The 20342-nt window shown below is 39.6% G+C and overlaps 1 protein-coding gene across 2 annotated transcripts; it reads left to right on the top strand.

Annotated features, from left to right (window-relative positions):
• The first annotated feature begins 1639 nt into the window (after positions 1-1639).
• Positions 1640-18902, top strand: LOC103710259. 2 transcript variants are annotated; one of them, XM_039130357.1, is made up of 3 exons: positions 1640-2319; positions 14550-16752; positions 17003-17119. In XM_039130357.1, exons 1-3 carry the CDS (start codon positions 1651-1653, stop codon positions 17044-17046), a joined length of 2916 nt encoding a protein of 971 aa, XP_038986285.1. In that variant the 5' UTR covers positions 1640-1650; the 3' UTR covers positions 17047-17119. The 2 variants fall into 2 exon arrangements, with proteins under 2 accessions (XP_038986285.1, XP_038986284.1); XM_039130356.1 differs by having other exon boundaries at positions 14550-18902.
• The last annotated feature ends 1440 nt before the right edge of the window (positions 18903-20342 follow it).

Below are 20342 nucleotides of genomic sequence, written 5' to 3' on the forward strand. Positions count from 1 at the left end.
GGTTTCTTTCTGGGGCCACTAGAATATAGTCACCGAGCTGATCAGGCTCCGGTTGGAAGTGGTTTGTCCACGCTTTGCTTATAAAAGTTACTTAGGAAGCCAGTCAACTACGCCAAAGGAGCTTCGAGGGAGAATATCTAAACAGTCAGCAACGTATATTTCAAAGTTAAATTTTGCTCGATTCTCTCACGCAATAACATACAAGATTGAAGGTTCAGATGAGTAGGTAGCTAACGTGCATACATATCGCTTTTTTCCATCTTATTCACCAAGAGGTAGTAGTCTTATACAGGATATTCCATAACTCCTCTCCGAAACCCACCAGATATAAACTCATGACTGAGAGAATAAGTTCAACATCCCTTAAAATCCTCAAATAAACAGACTTAAGCGAAATCATGTTGATGCGAAAATGGTATATTTTGAAAAGTCTAGAATCAAACACCTGGCCACTTTTCACTCAGAAGGAAAGAAAAAAAACAACTCACCTGGCCACTGCAAATGCTCGCTTTAATACCAAACACTTAAAACCAAGGATTTCATGTCCTCGCAGTGCGAGAACTTAACGTGAAAACTGTCCCGTTGCTACAGGAGCTGGAACTCTGAACGACAGTGGGACACCCGTACGTGTGTTAATGAACCAGGCCGGTTCCGAGCCCGGTTTGGTGAGCACCAAGCGCGACTCGATCAGATCACTTGAGTTTGAAACAAAAACAAGAAGAAAGAAGTGGGGGCCCGTGCTTTTGAGCTCGGTCACAGGGCCAGTTTGAGAAGAGACAAAGAGAGAGAGAGGGAGAGAAAGAAGGAGAGAGGAAGGTAAAAGGAGATATAGGGAGGGCTGCATAACCCGGCCGGCACCATGCATCCATCACCAACCCAATAATATATTAACATTAATTTATATACTCATTACCATAAAAAAAGTTAAAAATTGAATAAAAATTGTTGCTCTAAAATGGTATCCTGACACCACAGCATCCCCAGAGTTAAGACTGTAGCGTTCTAGTATCACTCCGACCTGAGACAGAAGTGGTATAAAGCTTGGCATCAATATAAACTTTACTTTAAATAATATAGGTTATTATCGACTACAAAATAAAAATATAAATTTAAGTAATTAAATATTTATAATTAAATAAAAAAGTAATTTAAATTCTGAGATACCATATTGACCATGTACATCTGGATTTGATTATATACTGAACTGATTTGATATAGATTTTGAACCATATTAAAATGATGGAGAGAATGGATCCTAGCAAAGTCTGAAATTCCAACCTAGCTTTGCATTTTCTTTTCTTTCTTTCTTGTAATTATACAATCAGAACAGAAGGACCATCAAGATCTCTAACAACCAAAAGGTCTTATCAAGAAGCTACATGGCACCTCCATCCAAAGTTGCCCTTGTTGAGAGTCCATTGCTTTTCATGCTTGTATTAGAATTCTATTTCTAGTTTATCTTTGTTTGTTTTTCTAGTTCTAATTCGGATAGTTTGTCTTTTAGTGCTAATCCAAGTTAAGTTAGGTCAAGCCTTACGCATATTAGAGTTTGTTATTTAGTTGGAGACAGATAAGGATGTTTTCATCCTTTAATGCATCAATTCTTGATTTTTTTTTTCATGATCTTTTTGAAGGGAGTACACGGAGAAGATGAGGAGCGTGGGCTTCGAGAAATGTTGGCCGTTCAATTGGGATGGCGAGGGAGGAGAGACGGGGCGTTCGCTCCCGCCGATCTTGTTGCGGAAGTTCAGATGGTGGTCCGACGAGCTTCAGGCGGCGCGATTGGCTGTTGAGAAGCCGGAGGAAGTCGATGCCAGGGTTGAGCTCGAGAAGGACGCGGATGAGAAGGTGATTTCAATTCCTAACGACGAGTTGATGATCGAAACCCCTACCGTGGACCCATCTGTCATTGGGAACCCCGGCGGGGCGGCGGCGGCGGCGGTGGAGAAGGAGGGGAAGCAGGTGAGAGTTCCCGCCAGGGGGAAGCAAAGGGCGCCCAAGAAGCGGTCCATCGTCGAGCTGTTTGCCGTGGCGCCGCCGGTCGATACCTTGGAAGATGACGCTAATGGCGGTGACGGACGAGAAGAACGAGAAGAAGATGGAGAAGATGGGGAGGAAAGAGATCAAGAAGAAGACCGGGAGCTGGGAGCTGGGGATAAGTGCGGTGGAGAGTCTTGGGAGGCGTTGAGGAAAAGAACGGTACTGGATATGAAAGACGATGAGAAGAAGCAGGAGAAGGCGAGGAAAAAGATTAAGGAAAAGATTGGGAAGAAGACAAAAAAGAAGAAACTCAAGGTCGAGATTTGCGCTGCGAAAAAGGTATGTGACCAACTCCTTAAATCATGCCTCGCTCTCAGCTTTTCGAAATGAGATGAGTTTGTTTTCTTCTCCACTTTTTGCAAATCTGTATCTAGAGGTAATAATTCCACTTCTCCACTCTCTCATACCTCGCACAGCGTACGGTTCGCAGATGTCACGACTAAATATGTGGGTTATTTATCTTGTTTTTGTGTATTATTTGTCCAATTATTGTATTTTGCTTAGTTCAGTGTTAATCATATGTGCACGCAATTGGGTCCAAGATTGTTAATTATGTTGGCATTAGAGGAACTCTGCTGATAATTTCTTTCGCTGGCTTGGATTAGCGTTATTTTATGTGTAAATTGACGGTATTAGGGCCCGTTGCTTCGTGAAATCAACTCAGGACTATTAAGTGAGTTGATTGTGGCATGGTATTAAAGGTTACATATGTTTATAAAATGTTTTTGATACTTCAGGTTCTTTTGTTATGCTAAAACTTTTACAGCGGGATGGAATATCTCGCCCCGTGATTTGGTGATATGGTAAATTTGTTCATTATCTCTTTTGTGCGCTCATATGTAGTATGGACAAAAAGAGAACTTTAAGTAACTACGTTTGCTGGATTTTGTGTTTCCTAGATGCCGTTTAAACATAGTTTTTGCTTTATATATCCTTAAATTTTCTGATATCAGATTTATTCTTTCAACATCAAAGTATTTCCACGCTCAAATAATGAACTTTATAAAATATCTCGGTTTGTACAATTTGACAATCGTATTATTTTTCTTTTTTTGCTGCAAAGCTTGTAAGTCTTTTAGTCGCTTCTTAATTAACATGCCGTGCATGCACTATCACATCTCATGCTTAATAGCGTTCCTTTCTTTTTTTTCGTTCTTTCCTTCCTTTTTTTTCCTATTTGTGCGCCCATAGTGATGCTCGTCTTTCTGACTGCTTACATGTTTACCTTCACCTCTGTACTTGTAAGGCGCACGCTGCTCTTTGCTATATGGGCGCATGAAGCTATAGATAACTTAGAAATGTATTCATGTAATTTTGCCGAACGTCAAAGTGAATTGTCAATTAGTATGTTGATGTGATAAAACGTAAATGAAATTAATGATAGAATATTTCTTGGTGTAATACCTTCAAATCACCACTGCTCTTTTCAATCACCTTACATCTCTTCTCATACACTGAATAAGAGGATGTGGTACGTAAGTGAAACAGAAAGATTTTTCTGTAAGCGTTAAACTTCTGCTGGTGAACTTGGTTTTTATTGCTCCCAGTTATTGTCTCATTTATTCATGAGCTGGGAACAGCTTAGATTGGTAGGATCCACATGACCTTTCTTGAAAAGGAGAGGTTGATTTATTTATTTATTTTTTGCTTTTTTTTTTTTTTTCTTCTATGCGCGTAGGGGTGGGGGGAAGCGGGCAGGCTGTGCTTTACAATATGAACTGGTTGAAGAGGATTCAAGAGAGAAAGCACAAAGTTGCTACTTGTGCTGCATAATAGGCAGCTTAGTGCCATCCTGCCGAACCAGTGATTTTTTATATTCATTTCTGGTGAAAAGGGATCAGCTAGGAGTTTTTTCTTGGAAGCTATCATAGGAGGGACAAATCGGTAGTTTCTCTTGTGATTTGATACTTAAAAGCTTTTAGGATTGTGTGTGACGCAATGTGCCAATATATTCCGAAATGGGATAATGCTAGGAAGGTGGAAGTGGCTAAATGAATAAGGAACACCAAACATGTGGAGAAAGTTGTCTATCTTTGAAGTATTCTTGGTAATTTGCATTGGAAGGAGTTACCAGATTGAAGGATATGGAGGCGGAATTGGGGTACAATTTTCCACCAAGTCTTTATCCAACAAAATCCTATACAGTGAGAAACTTTATTAGAATGGTATGGACTAGGGGTTAGTAATTGTGGTTTATGTCCAAGGGTAGAACTTGTCACGTTCTATTGAACACTTTTTGTTTATTTGTTATTTTTACATGCAAAGTACTTCTGTTAATAATAACAAAAAGTTGGTCATTTATAGCTGAGGTGAAATTCTTTCACCTCAAAACGAATTTCACCTCAAAACTACATCGAAGTTTCTGATATAGTTGAACATGCACAAACACAACAAAATAAATATGCTCGATTTCATCAACTATATCAAGATGTTTAGAATCTCCCTTAGCATGAGGTTTGCCAATGTGACTCTTTTTTTACCTCATGAGACCTGTCTGGGATCTTTCAAGTTTTCAGCCTATATGATCCTGCTGTACTAGAAATCTAGAAGACCCGGAAGTAGTGCATACATGCACCGTACTCTGATTTGAGTTTAGATTATAGGCATTTTTTATCTAGTTTTATAGGTTCAAAAAATCCTCCTGGACTTTGAATTTTGCATTACTTATGAAAAAAGTATTAGAGCCCTAGCTTTTCGATGTAGTGTAGAAGAAGCTACCTTTGGTCAAGAAGTCAAAGTCTTATCTCTTTAATTTCTAGTAAGTTGCGTTTCTTGTAAGTTGTGTTTAGTAAGTTGTGTTTATATTTATTTTGAGTTTGAAAATTGTAATGGGTGCTTAGTAAGTTGTGATTACATTTATTTTGGGTTTGAAAATTGTAATAGGTACTTAGTAAGTTGGAGCATGATTAATGCTTAGACTAGTATAAATAGACCATGTGGTAGATGGTGAAGGACAGATTGTGATTCCTAAATTATTTGATATATGAGATAACTTGAGCTTGTAGCTCGCTTTATCCATCCTCCTCTCTTGTTGTGAATGATTGTTCATCCATTTATCATTTTATTTGGCCTTCCCCCCCCATCATTTGGTATCAGAGCTTGTGATTACGCTCTTGGGTTATTCTCTTCTTTCTTATGGTGACACGAGGAGGTAGAGCACAACGTGGCAACCAAATGAGGGATGAAAGAGATGATGAACTTCAAGCACTTCGAAGACAAGTTGAGGAACTTACTTTGCATCTTGGGCGCCGAGAAGCTCGTAGAGAGCGAGGTGGTTCAAGCTATGGGTTTTCTAGTGATGAATCCGATGTGAATCCATTTGCCAATCATGAAGGACGAATGGAAAGGATGTTCTATCGTGATTTCGACACTTTGAAGATTGATTTACCGGAATTTCATGGTCGCCTTCAACCCGGAGAGTTTCTTGAATGGCTTAGCGCCATTGAAAAATTCTTTGAATACAAGGCTTTGTGGTTATGCTTTGGCATGGTGGGATAGAGTTCAAGAGATGCGGCTTCGCAAAGGAAAGCCTAAGATTTCTTTTTGGGAGAAAATGAAATCTAGGCTTAAGAAAAAATTTCTTCCGGTGGATTTTGCTCAAATGGCATTTTCTCAATTCAATAATTTTCGTCAAGAGTCTAGAAGTGTGATTGATTATACTGAAAAATTCTACAAGGTAATGGCTCACAATGATCTTCAAGAATCTGAAGAACAACTTATGGTGAGGTATATTGGAGGTCTAAGAATTCCAATTTGGGATGAAGTAAAAATGCATCGATTATGAAAACTAATGGGGACATCCGAGTTGATCATCCACCCATCCAGTCCACCATTCTTATTTCGGATTTTATTTTATTTTTGGGCTTGTTTGCATTTTTATTGTTGTAGGGCTTTATTTATGTTATTTTGGGCTTTATTGAAAATTATTTGTGTATAAGGGGTTTTGTGTTATTTTTTTTGTTTTGGGCCCTATATATATGGGACCCTCATTGTGATTAGGGTTTAATAAAAATAGAAAGAGGAACCTGCGGCCTCAGATCCACTGTAGCAGCCGCAGGGAAGAGAAGGCCCCACCACTGGCCAAAGCCGGTGATCGGTCGTCGGCCGCCACTGCAGACTGTGGAGGTCTGCCCGCAACCGCCGGTGCAAATCTCGACACGGCCTTTCGAAACCGTCGGGAGGTTTAAAGTCAGCTAACGGGTAAGGTCTAGACCCGTTAACCTTTTTTTTGGTAACTCGAATCCGTTCCACAAAAGGAACAAAAAAGGCCGTGACACATGACTTCACGTGCCCCCAAAAAAAATTGCACGTGACCACACGTGACTGAAAAAAGGGAAAAGTACCTGTTCATCTTCCGGTGGCCTCCCCGCCGCAATTGTCGCTGCACTGTGCAGCCATCGCCGCTCCGTCCCTCGGGTCCCCGCCGCCGCCGAGCTCTATCGCCAGTGCCTTCGGCATCCGAGCCATCGCCGCCCGTCCCCGCCGCCCGAATCTTCGCCGTTTGGACAGACGCCTGAAGCCCACCGCCGATCAGCTCCAAGCACCTCCTCCGAGGCCCTTCCCCGAGCGCCTCTTTTGAGTCCGTCCTCCTTCCCTGTGGCCGACCACAGCGTCGTCGGATCTTCGCCGCGAACCGCCCCACAGCCGCACCGCCTGAGCGCCACCTCACCACCTCCCCTCCGCCGCCCGCCACCCCCGTCCTCGCCTCACCCCACCGCCGCCGCACGCCGCCACGAAATCCCGCCGCCCATCGCCACCAAAAACCCTCCGAACGGCCTCCCTCCCTACAACATCGCCCCCTCATTCCCCTCTCTCATCTCAAGAAGCCCAAACCCCTCTTCTGAAGCCACTCCTCGAGCGCCCACCTCCACCCCTTCTCTTTCCGGGTCCGAGTCTCAAACCCAAACTCGCTGCCCGCCTCCGCATCCTTGGTAGCTAGACCCATGCGCCATATCTGCGTGCGGCTTGGCCCCGGCCCGCGCGCCATATTTACGCGAGGCTTGGCTCAAGATGAGGACAGTTTTTTACGACCCCCTATGGTGAGGCATATCGACCCTCGACCAATGGCCTCAGGAGCCCGACCTAACCAAAATTATCTTCCGCAACCTAGACCGCTTTCCAATCCTCCTAACCAGCCCGGTCCGATCCAAACACCAACTAAGGCATCCTCGATGCCTGTCCTGAACCCTTCAAATGATAAAGAAAAAGAAATATTAGGTCCTAACCCTTCTTCTCGAAGCCAAAACCAATATTTTCGATGCTAAAAGTTTGGCCACATAGCGTCCCAATGTACTGCCAAGACCTACCTAATTACTGAACCAGAAGTTAGAACCTAAGAGACTGAATATGTTGAAAATGTCTATGAGCCAAACATCGAAGATTATGTAAAAGACTTTGGAGATGAACATGCCGGATTAGAATTTTTTCAGCCTGAACCACAAAAGGAGCTCACTGATCCAAGTAACCAAAATCCTAGCTCTATATGGTTAGGTGTACACTAGCTCAGACTCAGACCGAACAAGATTGGTGTAGGACCTCCCAGTTCTACACTCTCGTTAGGATCAATGATAAAATGTGCAAAATTCTATTTGATAGCAGAAGTTGTATCAACGCCATTGCTTCCAAAGTTGTCTCCCACCTCGGCCTAAAATCTACTCCTCATCCCAACCCATATAAAGTAGCTTGGGTGGATAAGACATCCATTTCTGTGTCAGAAAGATGCCTCATCCCGATTTAATTACTATCTTATAAAGACGAAATCTGGTGTGACTGCATTCCGATGGATGTAGGTCAAGTCATTCTAGGAAGACCTTGGCTATACGATATGGAAGTCACACTTCATGGACATTCGAATTCGTGTAGCTTTATGTTCCTGGATCGAAAAATTATACTGAACTCATTGCCTCCTAGAGAGCCCGCCCCTGAAAAGAAGAGTGCTAACCTGCGTAAAGATGAATCACCTCACATCATTACTTCGAAAGAGGTAATAAAAGATATTGAAAACCAGTCACTTATGTTTGCACTTGTGGCTAGAGTCATTAATGTGGACTCGAACTCCGAGCATCTACCGGCAATAGTTTCCCTGCTAGAGGAGTTTCACTTTGTTTTTTCTAAGGATCTTTCGGATATACTTCCTCCGATGCATGATATTCAACACGCAATTGACCTAGTTTCCGGAGCATCCTTACCCAGTCTTTTCCATCATAGGCTCAACCCAAGCGAACACACTGAACTGAAACGTTAAGTTGACGAACTCCTCACAAGAGGATATGTTCGTGAGAGCCTAAGCTCCTGAATTGTACCCACACTCCTTGCCTCCAAGACAGATGGTTCTTGGAGGATGTGCGTTGATAGCCGTGCCATCAATAAAATCACGGTTAAGTATCGTTTTTCCATCCCAAAGCTGGATGACCTCTTAAATTACATGTCTGGTGCTACAATCTTTTCCAAGATCAACCTGAAGAGTGGATACCACCAGATTCGGATTCGTCCTGAGGATGAATGAAAAACTGCCTTTAAAACAAAAGATGGACTCTACGAATGGTTAGTTATGCCGTTCGGCTTAACAAACGCTCCCAGTACTTTTATGAGGATGATGACGCAGATCTTTCGACTTTTCTTAAATAAATTTGTCGTTGTGTATTATGATGATATCCTGATATATAGCCAAACTCAAGAGCTTCATCTCTCACACTTAAGGCAAGTCTGTGATGTCCTTAGAAGAGAAAGCTTCTTTGCAAACCCCAAGAAGTGTGCCTTCCTGACAGATCATGTCACTTTCTTAGGGTTCATAGTGTCTTCTAAGGATGTTTCCGCTGATCCGAAGAAAGTAAGCGTGATACTAGAATGGCCTGAGCCCAAGGCCCTAACGGAAGTGCGTAGTTTCCATGGTTTGGCCACTTTCTACCGCCACTTCATTAAGAGTTTTAGTTCGATAATGTCTTCCATTACAGATTGCATGAATGAAGACTTTATCTGGATCAAGTCGGCATCCCAAGCATTTAATGAAATTAAGAAAAGGATAATCGAAGCTCCTATTTTGCTTTTTCCTAATTTCATAAAGGTATTCGAGGTCGCATGTGATGCCTTTGACGTTGGCATAGGTGGCATGTTAAGTCAAAAAGGTCATCCTGTCGTATTCTTCAGCGAAAAATTAAGCGACGGCAGGATACGCTACTCCACCTATGATAAAGAATTCTATGCGGTAGTACAAGATTTGCGACATTGGCGATACTATTTGCTACCGCAAGAGTTTGTATTGTATTCATACCATGAGGCTTTGAAACATCTCAACTCCCAAAAGAAACTGAACTATAGACATGGCCGATGGATTGAGTTTTTTCAAGCCTATACTTTTGTCTTGAAACATAAAGCCGGAGTTGAGAATAAAGCTGCAGATGCGCTCAGTCGACGGATCTTCCTCCTAACCATGATGAGCACTAAAGTAATTAGCTTTGAGAGGATCAGGGAACAATACACCATGTGTCCTAACCTTAGTGAGATATATCTGACCCTATGAGACGGAGTAGAAAGAGAACGAAGCGATTTCTTTCTGCAAAATGATTACCTCTTTCACTCTGACCGATTGTGTATCTCTCGAACCTCAGTGATAGATTTCTTAGTATAGGAAATACACGCTAGAGGACTTTCTGGACATTTCAGGAGAGACAAAACTATTGAAATGGTGGAGAGATATTTTTTCTGGCTGAGTCTCAAGAGAGACGTGGCCAAAATTGTCAATCAGTATCGTACATGTCATCTAGCCAAACAACGTAAGCAGAACACTGGTCTATGCACTCCACTATCCATTTTCGAGTGTCCTTAGCAAGATGTCAGTATGGATTTCATATTAGGGCTTTCACGTACTTCCACCAAACACGATTTCATTTTTGTAGTTATGGACCGATTTTCGAAGATGGCTCATTTTCTCTCCTGTTCTAAGACTTCTGATGCCTCTAGAATTGCCAAACTCTATTTTGACAAAGTCGTTAGACTCCATGGCCTTCCAAAATTTATTATGTCCGATAGAAATTTTAAATTCATGAGTTACTTTTGGAAGATTCTTTGGCACATGATGGGCACCAGATTGAAATTTTCTTCTGCCTATCATCTGCAAACTGACGGCCAGACATAAGTTGTTAACCGTAATCTAGAAAATCTTTTAAGATGTCTGGTAGGTGAACATGCTAGGACTTGGGATTTAGTGTTATCGACAGCTGAGTTTGCATATAATAGTTCAGTCAATAGGTCCTTAAGCATGAGTCCGTTGAATGGTTATAAACCTAGGCAGCCCATAAACTTGATTGCCATGTCTCATTAACATAGAGTCTCTGAGTCTGCACAATCATTTGCATCACAACTGCATTCATTGCATCAGAAAATCAGCAAACACATTCATTATAATAACTTAAAATATAAATCTCTTGCTGATTTGCACAGGCGTTATAAAGAGTTGAATATAGACAAGTATGTCATGGTGAGAATTAGACCTGAACGATTTTCTTCGGAAACGTTCAAAAAGTTGCAAGCTCGTAGTGCGGGACTGTTTAAAGTTCTAAAGAAAATTAGTTCGAATGCTTATGTTGTAAATCTTTCTAAAGATTATGGGATTAGTGTGACATTTAATATTGAAGATTTAGTCTCATACGAAAAGACAACATTCATTTCTTCTGACCCCTTTCTTGATACACCGCTTTTGTTGATCACCCTGACCCATTACCTACTGTTAAGCCTCCACCTCCAAAATTTCATGCACGTAGAGAACACATAGAACATATATTAGATGAGCATGTTATATCTACCAGGAGAGAAAGTTACCGACGCTACCTTGTTCGGTGGAAAAGTTGACCAGAGTCGGATGCGACGTGAATTTCGAGAGCCGAGTTGCAGCGCCTTGATCCTGACCTTCTGGAGCAGTACGAGAACTGGCCAGACCTACACTCGACGGGGTCGAGCTTTTTTCATCCGGAAGGAGTTGATGGGGACATTCGAGCTGATCATCCATCCGTCCAGTCCATCATTCTTATTTCGGATTTTATTTTATTTTAGGCTTGTTTGCATTTTTATTATTGTAAGGCTTTATTTATGTTATTTTGGGCTTTATTGGGAATTATTTGTGTATAAGGGGTTTTGTGTTAATTTTTTGTTTTGAGCCCTATATATATGGGACCCTCATTGTGATTAGGGTTTAATGAACGTGATTTCAGATTTCTTCCCCACATTTCCTCCTCCCCTCTCTCTTTCCTCTCCTTTTCCTCCCTTCCTCTCTTTCCTCTCCTTCTCTTCCTCCCTCTTTCCCCTGTTTTCTCTGTTCTGTCGCCACAGCAACAATCTCCCATTCTCGGTGCTGCATCAGAAACTCAAAGGTGCATATCAACTAGCCTTGAAAGTAGAGGCTAAGTTCGCTCGTAATGGGAGAAAGAAATTTGTGGAGGTACAAAATCTTTACCCATCTTCCAAAGGAGACTCTTCTCATGGTAAGGGTACTAATTCAAATTTCCATGATTTTGGCAATAATTCTAATTCTTGTTTCAAGTGTGGAGAGGTTGGTCATTATCACTACACTTGCCCAAAGAAACAGGTTGATATTCATGTAAATTTTATGAAAGAAGAAGACCTTGATAGCTCAAAACAACCTGTGTATGATGAAGAAGGTGACATTGAGCGTGTGAGGTTAAACCAGAAAAAGGTGAAAGTCTTATGATCCATAGGGTGCTTACAACTCTAAGGTTTGATTCAAATGAAGCTTGGTATAGTTCAAATATTTTCAATCTTCAAGAAAATGTTTGTGACATTAAGAAAGGAGAATGTTGTGTGGATTGGGATTCTCCACTGGTATATGATGTTTATCTGGATGATGAACAGATTCGGAATAACGGTCTAATGTTTTCACAGTATTTGTCTTTGTCATTAGAAGAAATTTATCGTGATGCTAATGTTGCCGTCTTGGATGAGAGTAAGGAGTTGGTCTTACTCCCTTCTCAAGGAGTAGATCTTTTTAATGAAGGCTTTCATAGACTTGTGGAGAACTATGCTTCAAAGAGCTTTGAGATTATTTTAACATGATGATGTGACGCCAAACTCCACCTTTCAGAAATCATGAGTTCAAATGCTTGAAGGGTTCGTTTGATTTCAGAAAGTTATTGAGTGATTTCCTTGATAACAATCCAAAGATCCTATGTCAAGAGGAGATATCCATAGCACTTTCAAATGAAGATGACATTCTCAAGGATCTTTGGTCATGGTTCAGGGCTTTATCAGACTTTGGAATTTATTGGCAAAAGTTGGACATGACATTTTTACAAGTTAAATTGAATCACATACTGATGTATCATAGCGAGTTTGGATGACAACTCGAGGACAGGGACCCTAAAATAGAAATGGAGTCGCCACCTAAAAAAAAACGGAAAATGAAAAGAATTATATAATGAAAGTGGCTATCTTCCTTCAAGTGACAGAGAGGATCGAGAAACCATCGCCCAACCCCAGAAATTCATGGATTTTTTGCAATATGAGATTGAATGCCATAACTCTGATTTGTATTTTACACCTGGGGAGAATGATATAGTATGGAAGAAGCTACCTTTGGTCAGGAAGTCAGTCTTATCTCTTTAATTTCTAATAAGTTGTGTTTATATTTATTGTGGGTTTGGTAATTGTACTGGGTACTTAGTAAGTTGTGTTTGCATTTATTTTGGGTTTGGAAATTATAATGGGAGCTTAGTAAGTTGTGATTACATTTATTTTGGGTTTGAAAATTGTAATGGGTACTTAGTAAGTTGGAGCATGATTAATACTTAGACTAGTATAAATAGACCATGTGGCAGATGGTGAAGGGCAGATTGTGATTACTAAACTATTTGATATATGAGATAGCTTGAGCTTGTAGCTCGCTTTATCCATCCTCCTCTCTTATTGTGAATGATTGATTGTTCATCCATTTATCCTTTCATTTGGCCTCCCCCCCTCATCACCTAGCTTTCTAAAAAATTTGGGGATGTTCACCAATTATATGTGATATCTAATCAACACATAAATGAGTATTATCTCATTCTGTAAGTTTCTAAAGTTTCCAAGGAGGCCTTTTGATGATGTTTCATTCTTCTATATCATGAAACTTGGCAAACAATAATTGAAGCAAATGTAATGACTGCTAACCCTCTAATATAAGCAGTAGGCTAAAATACACAATAAAGCAAAGAACGCTGTACCGGCCCGAACCGGATGGTATGAGGCATACCGTACTGTACCGGTTCAGTACAGGTATCCGGTACGAGTCGGTACGCCAAAAAAATTTCATACCGTACTATATCGACATTGTGCTAGTGGGGTACCAGTACGGAGTCCGATACCGAGACGGCAAACCTTGCAATAAAGTAGAACCTTTATATACTAATGCATAAAAGATGAGGACACCATATATCTAAAGTACTACTCTCCCCAAAGAAAATATCTTTTAACATCTGTCATCTAGAGTAGTTCCAAGAAGTTTGAAGACTGTGCCTAATGATGTGGTGGGGAATGCATCTTATTTTATACATGATCTCTCTTTATTAGGTTGCTTGTGATTAATAAATTTGTCAGTGCCTACATGCAAGCTATATCAAATCTGATACTACTTAAAATATGTGATGACATACCTATGTTAAATTCATATATTCTGAATTATAGACATATGATAGCTTGACAGGTTGTACATGACAGTCTCTTGGCAAATTTGGCTGAAAATTTTGTAAGAGTCCTCCATGCTAGGAAGCATTTCATAGTTATGTTTTGATTTTATATATGGAGGTCTGGAAATAGCGCATCTTATGGAGTCAATGCTCTATCCAAGTTACATTATTTTCATTCTGATCTTTCCTATGTCTTAACTTATGGATATGGACTATCATTTCTGCTTTTGAACCAAAACTTAAAGTGGAGTGTCTTAATTGGAAAAACTTTCATAATAAATAGCCTTTATAATTTACTTTTCTGACTTATGGTGCTTGGTGTAATGTAAAATTGTTGACTGCCAGTTATTCTGGCTATCTTCTCTTCTTAATTTGTTAGGTGATGCGTGACATAAAAGATTTATATCTTACACTAACTGATCTGACCCAATTTATCAACATATTCTTAGATCAAGAACATGTTGATATTTTGGGCAAGGGTCATTTTTGTTCTTCGACTTTTAGAGAAAGTTGCGCAAATACCACCTAACCTTCATAGGACAGGCATGTCTTGACAAGCACATAGCTAACTGAAGACTAAATGTCATAATTTTAGGGCAAATAACATCAATTCATAGTAATCTAGATATTGTAGTGATAGAACTCCCTTTAAGGAAGAGACTGAATCTGTTACATGCAATTCGATGTGTTAATGGAATGTAGTCATACAGCACTTATCTTAATTTTCCTTATACAGCCTATCACATGCATGCAAGTGAGCACGTGTGAATTTTTATGGCGAAGAAATTGTGAAAGACCATAAATGAATGATGCGTGATGCTTGCTTTCCTATGCCAGGAGAAAATTGGCAATTTCAAAATGTCATCTCCTGTTGATATTTCTCACATACTCCAGAACAAATTGCACGATAAGAAGCTCAGGAAAATACAGAGGAACCTTGTTGATGGGCAAAAGAAGTCAGTTACTGCGAAGAGTTTACCAAAGAAACATAAATTCAAACTTATTCAAACTTCAAAATTGATCTCTAGGAATCAGAAGGAGGTGACAAGGATGTTCCCACTACATAGCATTCTCAAGAACCGGAAAGGAGGCACTTCTGTCAAGAAGGGAAAGACAATAAGTGATGCCCAGGGTGGAAATTTCATCAAACTTTGTTGTAAATCAGCAAAGCGTGTCAGTTTTTCTGGCAAGGATGACATACTTGGGCTAAAAAAAAGATGTTCTACTATGCAGCTGCCTCACCTGCAAAACCTCTGCAAAATATTCTCCGATGTTTTGGCTGCATCATCAGCTATGGACAATTTGAGCAAAGGTGATAAATGTCCTCCTCCTATTGAGGGAGCTCAAGTGGTGAATGCAAGGGATAAAGATTTGGCTAGAAGTGATGTAGAGATGACAGATGGAACTGTATCTGAAGAGAAACAATTGAGTGGCTCTTATGATCATGCCATCCCCCATAGCTTTACTGATCCCAGCAAAAGGAAGTCTCCTGAAACAAAGAGGAGCCCCCTGTCTGAATCTGTAGACTTAAATCATGCTGTACAGGATATTAGTGAATTGAGTTGTTTTAGCCTGAGCTCCACTACGTCACCTACTCATGCTTATTCAGGTGACCCAAAGGTTCTGAATCCTATTCATGAAGCTGGGTCAATTTGTGATGCTGGAACTCATGGGGAAGAAAGTTCTCAAATGATGTCAAGTGCTATAAGAAATCTGCATGGTCCTATTGAAAAGTGTGTACCAAGGTCTACTGCAACAAACTCACTAACCCTAACCAGAAATTCAATTTTACGGCATTCACCATTTTGTCTGGAAAAAAGTTCGGAAGCCAGTAAGGAACAGCACCTTCGATGTGTGGACCCTACCATGGATTTCTGTAGCCACCGACCAGGATTTCAACCAGTGCACCACCATTCTCCAAAAGATTTGATAAGTAGCATATCATCTTCAGTCAGTTCAAAGGAATTTGATGAGTCAAGATTGATGTCAGATCTGATGTCTACCTGTAGGGAGAAGAGCGTTGACAAAGACTTTATTGGTTTGCCTCTTAATTCGCAGGGAGAATTAATGCAGCTGCATTCTAATACTAAGTTTGTTTACAGTGATTTCTATAAGAAGCAAAACTCGGTACGGAATTCTGTCTGTAGCTTCCCAGTTCCCAATTGTGTTGAGCCAAAGAGTAGCCAGGTTAAATTGAAAGAGAAATTTCCTTGTGCATCATTGTACCAAAAGGATCCACTAAGTTGGTCTTTGGAGCAATACTACCCTGCTGGCAAAGTGGTAACATCTGGGATGGGTTTTACTGATTTGCAAGGATTTGAAATAATGGAAATCCAGAATCGTGAGAATCAGGATTTTGACCAAATTACTCATTGTGATACAAATCAAATGGAAGTCTCTTGTTGTGGATGCATGGAATGTAATAAAACTGAAAATTACATTGATGGAGTGCACTTCCATGCGGAAAAGAATCTAGACAGCAGGTTTCAACCTGTTATCCGGCCAACAATGCGTTTGATGGGTAAAAATGTCACAGTTGGTAGAAGTAATGAAGAATGTCTAGGATTTAATGATGGAAAGAGATGGTCTGATAATGAACTAGTAACTCAAAACTGCCCCTCTATAACAGTGTCTGGTAAGCCCTTTATGAAGATATGGCCTCGAGGGGAACCAGTTGAGCATGCAGAATATGTTTCCTCAAAAGAAAATCTTTTCAAGTCCTTAGAAGTTCCCTCAAGTGTTTACTGTATGCCAGCAACTGAATTTAGTTCTAATCCTATGCAGCTTGATTTTCAACCACAATGGTTGTCAAGAAGCTCAGACATTGGAAGTAATGGTTATAATGCGGAACTATTTTTTAATTCAATTCCTCAACAATTGCTGAAAAAGACAACCAATTCTGCAGTCAATTGTAACTCAGGAACTCAGCATGTCAAGATGGGGCATCAGCAACCAGTGGTGGGACCCTATCCTCAGAACGCGAGCCAGCATATGCTTCTAAATTCTCCTCATTGCAAGCACAGCCAAAGTGTTCCTTACAGTATGTCAACTTTTCACCCTGCTTTTCCTTATCAGGAATGTAGGAGTCTTTCACGAACATCTATAGCTCATTCTCCACCAACCCTTCCTCATTGGCTGCTAAATGCAACACATCAGAAGAAAATCCAACCATCATCTTGTCCTTATTCTGCCCCACTTTCTGCAAACCAACCCAGCATTATACATGGAAACAATGTTTTACCATTTTCTTCTCCATATACAGCACCTATAATTTCTTTTCCATTTTACAGAGGCAATAGCTTACCTGGTCCAGCTCCTGTGGTTCACCATTTAGCTATTCCATCCTTGGGGGTAAACAAGCCCCACCCGGCAGTCAATACCAGCTGTAGAGGCAAGAAGAAAAACAACACTGGCACAAAATTTGAATTTGCAAATGTTAAGGCTCTGGATTGTACCAATAAAACTAGAAAAAGGCCTGCAGCTAACGATGATATTTCTATGAATACTTTGAAGAAGGCAAATCTAAATCTTCAAGAAGGCTCAAATGTTTCAACAGAGTCTGGGAGAAGAGAACAAATGCATGGACATTCAAAATGTAACGTAGGATCATCAGAAATCAATTCTTATGGGAGTCAGATAACTGACAGGGAACCAATGCTACATCTGGGCAATGAGAAAGACAATATGGTAGCTACATCTGGGTCTAGTGCTTCAAATTTCGATCCACAGGAAAGATCAGGGTTTGTCAAACTTAGTGGAGGAGCAAAGCATATGTTAAAACCCTGTCAAAATATGGACCAAGATATATCTCGACCAGTTCATTCAACCATACCTTTTGCTGTAGGAACTACCTCCGACAGGGAACCAGTTTCTCAGAGCAAAGCATCAAAAGTGTACAGGGTTTAGAGGTTACTTATAACCTGACATGGAAGCTTCTAAATGATGTTTTCATCTACATGATTTACAAAACTGACTAAGCAGGATACTTCTACTGTGGTTGATAAATATTGTTGCTTTGATCTGATGTAATATGCTTATGGTTCAGAGAGAAATTATCTGACAGTAGCACTTTGTAACTCGAGCACATGCAACAATGTATTATAAAACTATCAGGTTTTTGGTTTTCTTATCTTCTCCCTTGCATCAGCTGCAACCTCAAGCTATATTGGTCAGGTAATTATGGTATTTCTCCATGAACTTCGGTGGCCTTGTGGTGTATGTTGATGCCTTTTTCTCCCTATGTTTTATCAGTGTACGTTGTCTTGTGTCGTGTTTAAATATGCTGGTCTTGTTGCTTTCAGGATTATTCTCTTTTTTTTCTTCAATGTTTACAAGTATTAGATAGAACTTGCTTGATCGTTCTTCTTTATATTTCGTGGTTGTTTTGCTGTGCCTTTTTCCTTATATTGCACAACAAAATTATCTCAGAATTGCTCTGTGTTTGGCCAAGATAAATTTTCTTTGGTTGAGGCAGTGAGGTCTAGACAATGTCCTTTTCTGTTGTTATCATGCTAAATGATTCAAAAATATACAAATCTCAGCTAGATTGTTCCATGAACTTCTCACATGCACTAGAATTTTGTGCAGTTACGTTGACATTGAATGGATCTTATCTCTATGTTGTTATCAAAGATATCTAATTTCTCATGTGTGTGCTTGCTTGCATGTGTGATGCAGATCTTGAGGACTTCTAAACAACTTATAGGTTGCATGTGATTGATGAAATGTTTTTCTTTATAGTAATCAAAAGACAAATTGTTATTTAGAAGCAGGATATTACTCTGATTCAGTCTCATGTTCTAAACATGCTGGGCAACATAAACAGGAAACATGGCCTAATGTAATACTTGGGCTGCAGTGGAGGCTATTGGATTATGCCATGTTCATTCATTAGTGCTATCAAGCACAATAATAGAACATATACTGATTCCTGGAGCGACTATTAGGCCTAGGGAACAAACTGCCTTAGACTGTTTATCAACCCATATAGACATAACACCATTGTTAAACTCTTTGACTTTCCTTTCTTCTTGCATTATGCATGCTTACTCATGAAATTAATTCTCTATTGAGAGATACCAATTGGCTGTGATGAGTTAGTTACAGATATTCTGTGAATGTTTTCTGTTCCTTAAATTGCAGGGAAGGATTTTAACAAAATTGAGCATATCTTGATTTTTCCTTAAAGCTGCACTTAGTAAAAATAAATAAATGGGAACACAAAATGCATAAGCCTTTTTCTAATAAGGTGAGTCTAGTATCAAGTAATCCCTGATAGCCTAGTCTTTCTTTTTATTTTTTTCCTTGCCATGATGATATAGGAATTTTATCCATCAAGTATTTTGTAACCGATGTGTACTTGACATTTTTGTGTCATCATTTCTGGACTACCTTTTCGACTATAAGTTACCTTTTCATGTGTTTACAACTGATGGAATCTGCAATATCAATCAGACATATGGGATTTTTTTTTATTAGTTGGAAATTTGATATAGCCTATCAAACTAATAGTGCAAGTTTATATTGATTATCCTCCCTTCTTTTTTTGGCAGAATCCTCCTTTAATTTGTTGAGATCGATACTATTATCAATAGAACTGCACTTAGTACATTGGAGTGTGCACGATAGGAATTACTAAAATCCTAAATTCCCATATATGGATAATCCTTATTTATAGCTATTCAAAATATATGTTACAGTAATTTAAATTTTTAATTGTGTTCCTGCTAAGTGAAGGTGCTTTCCTTTCTTATTGCCTTAAGTTTTCCACATTTTGTGCCGTCATTCTTATTGTAGCATAAATTCAATTTGCTTTTTATTTTCTTTCCTATTTGACTTTGATCAGTTGCAAATATATCATTTAGTTTTCCCTCTATGACCCCTCTTACTGATGTACCAATGGTATATGCAATGTAAGAAGAATGTGGAAAATCTTTGATATTATTTGTCTATCGTATTACAATGACAAAAGAATCTGCTCATTAGAGTAGCATAGGTAGTTGGAATATGGTTTTATATTCTTCTATATGTCAGCATAAAAACCTAAAAGATAGGATGTGGTTATGATAATATATTGATGTCTCCTAAAAAATTGACCCTAGGCCGTCTAGAATGCGTTATTGCTACTTCTGATATGACTAGTTGTGTGCTGCTGTTGTTCAGAGTTAGATATGTTCAATTCAAATGTGTTCATCATGAAAGAGCTTAAAATTTAATTTCAAAATTTGTTCTAGAGCCTTTGCTATGTGATACAGAACCTGGCCTAGTCTTAAATAAACATTTAGTCTCTATTAACCATTGTTGCATGAGTGTGATGTACAGCAATGGTGAGTCAAAAGATCAAGATCTTCCCACAGAAAAAACTGTCCTTCCCATTTGTGTTGATACATCATATCTGCAATCACAATACAATAACTTGGCTCTAAATCACTTTGTTATACTAGATGGATCTTGACGGGTGCAATGCAACATGGAACATAAAGAAAAAAAAACATATAGAAATATAACAATGAAGAAAAAGGATAAAGTCATGTTGTTAAGAGTTACTACTATAATTTCACCTTCGAAAGGCAAAGGTGGTTACCACTAAGGTGGTAGCCCAGTGGGAGCGTGACCTTACTTCCAACCAAG

This window comes from Phoenix dactylifera, chromosome 9 (assembly GCF_009389715.1).
Source record: "Phoenix dactylifera cultivar Barhee BC4 chromosome 9, palm_55x_up_171113_PBpolish2nd_filt_p, whole genome shotgun sequence".
Lineage (NCBI taxonomy): Eukaryota > Viridiplantae > Streptophyta > Magnoliopsida > Arecales > Arecaceae > Phoenix > Phoenix dactylifera.

Bases quoted from the DNA above. Each gene is read 5' to 3' on its own strand.
- LOC103710259 (XM_039130356.1), top strand. From the start codon at position 1,651: ATGAGGAGCGTGGGCTTCGAGAAATGTTGGCCGTTCAATTGGGATGGC. The intron at 2,320-14,549 runs GTATGTGACCAA...TTCCTATGCCAG, and splicing joins AGATTTGCGCTGCGAAAAAG to GAGAAAATTGGCAATTTCAA.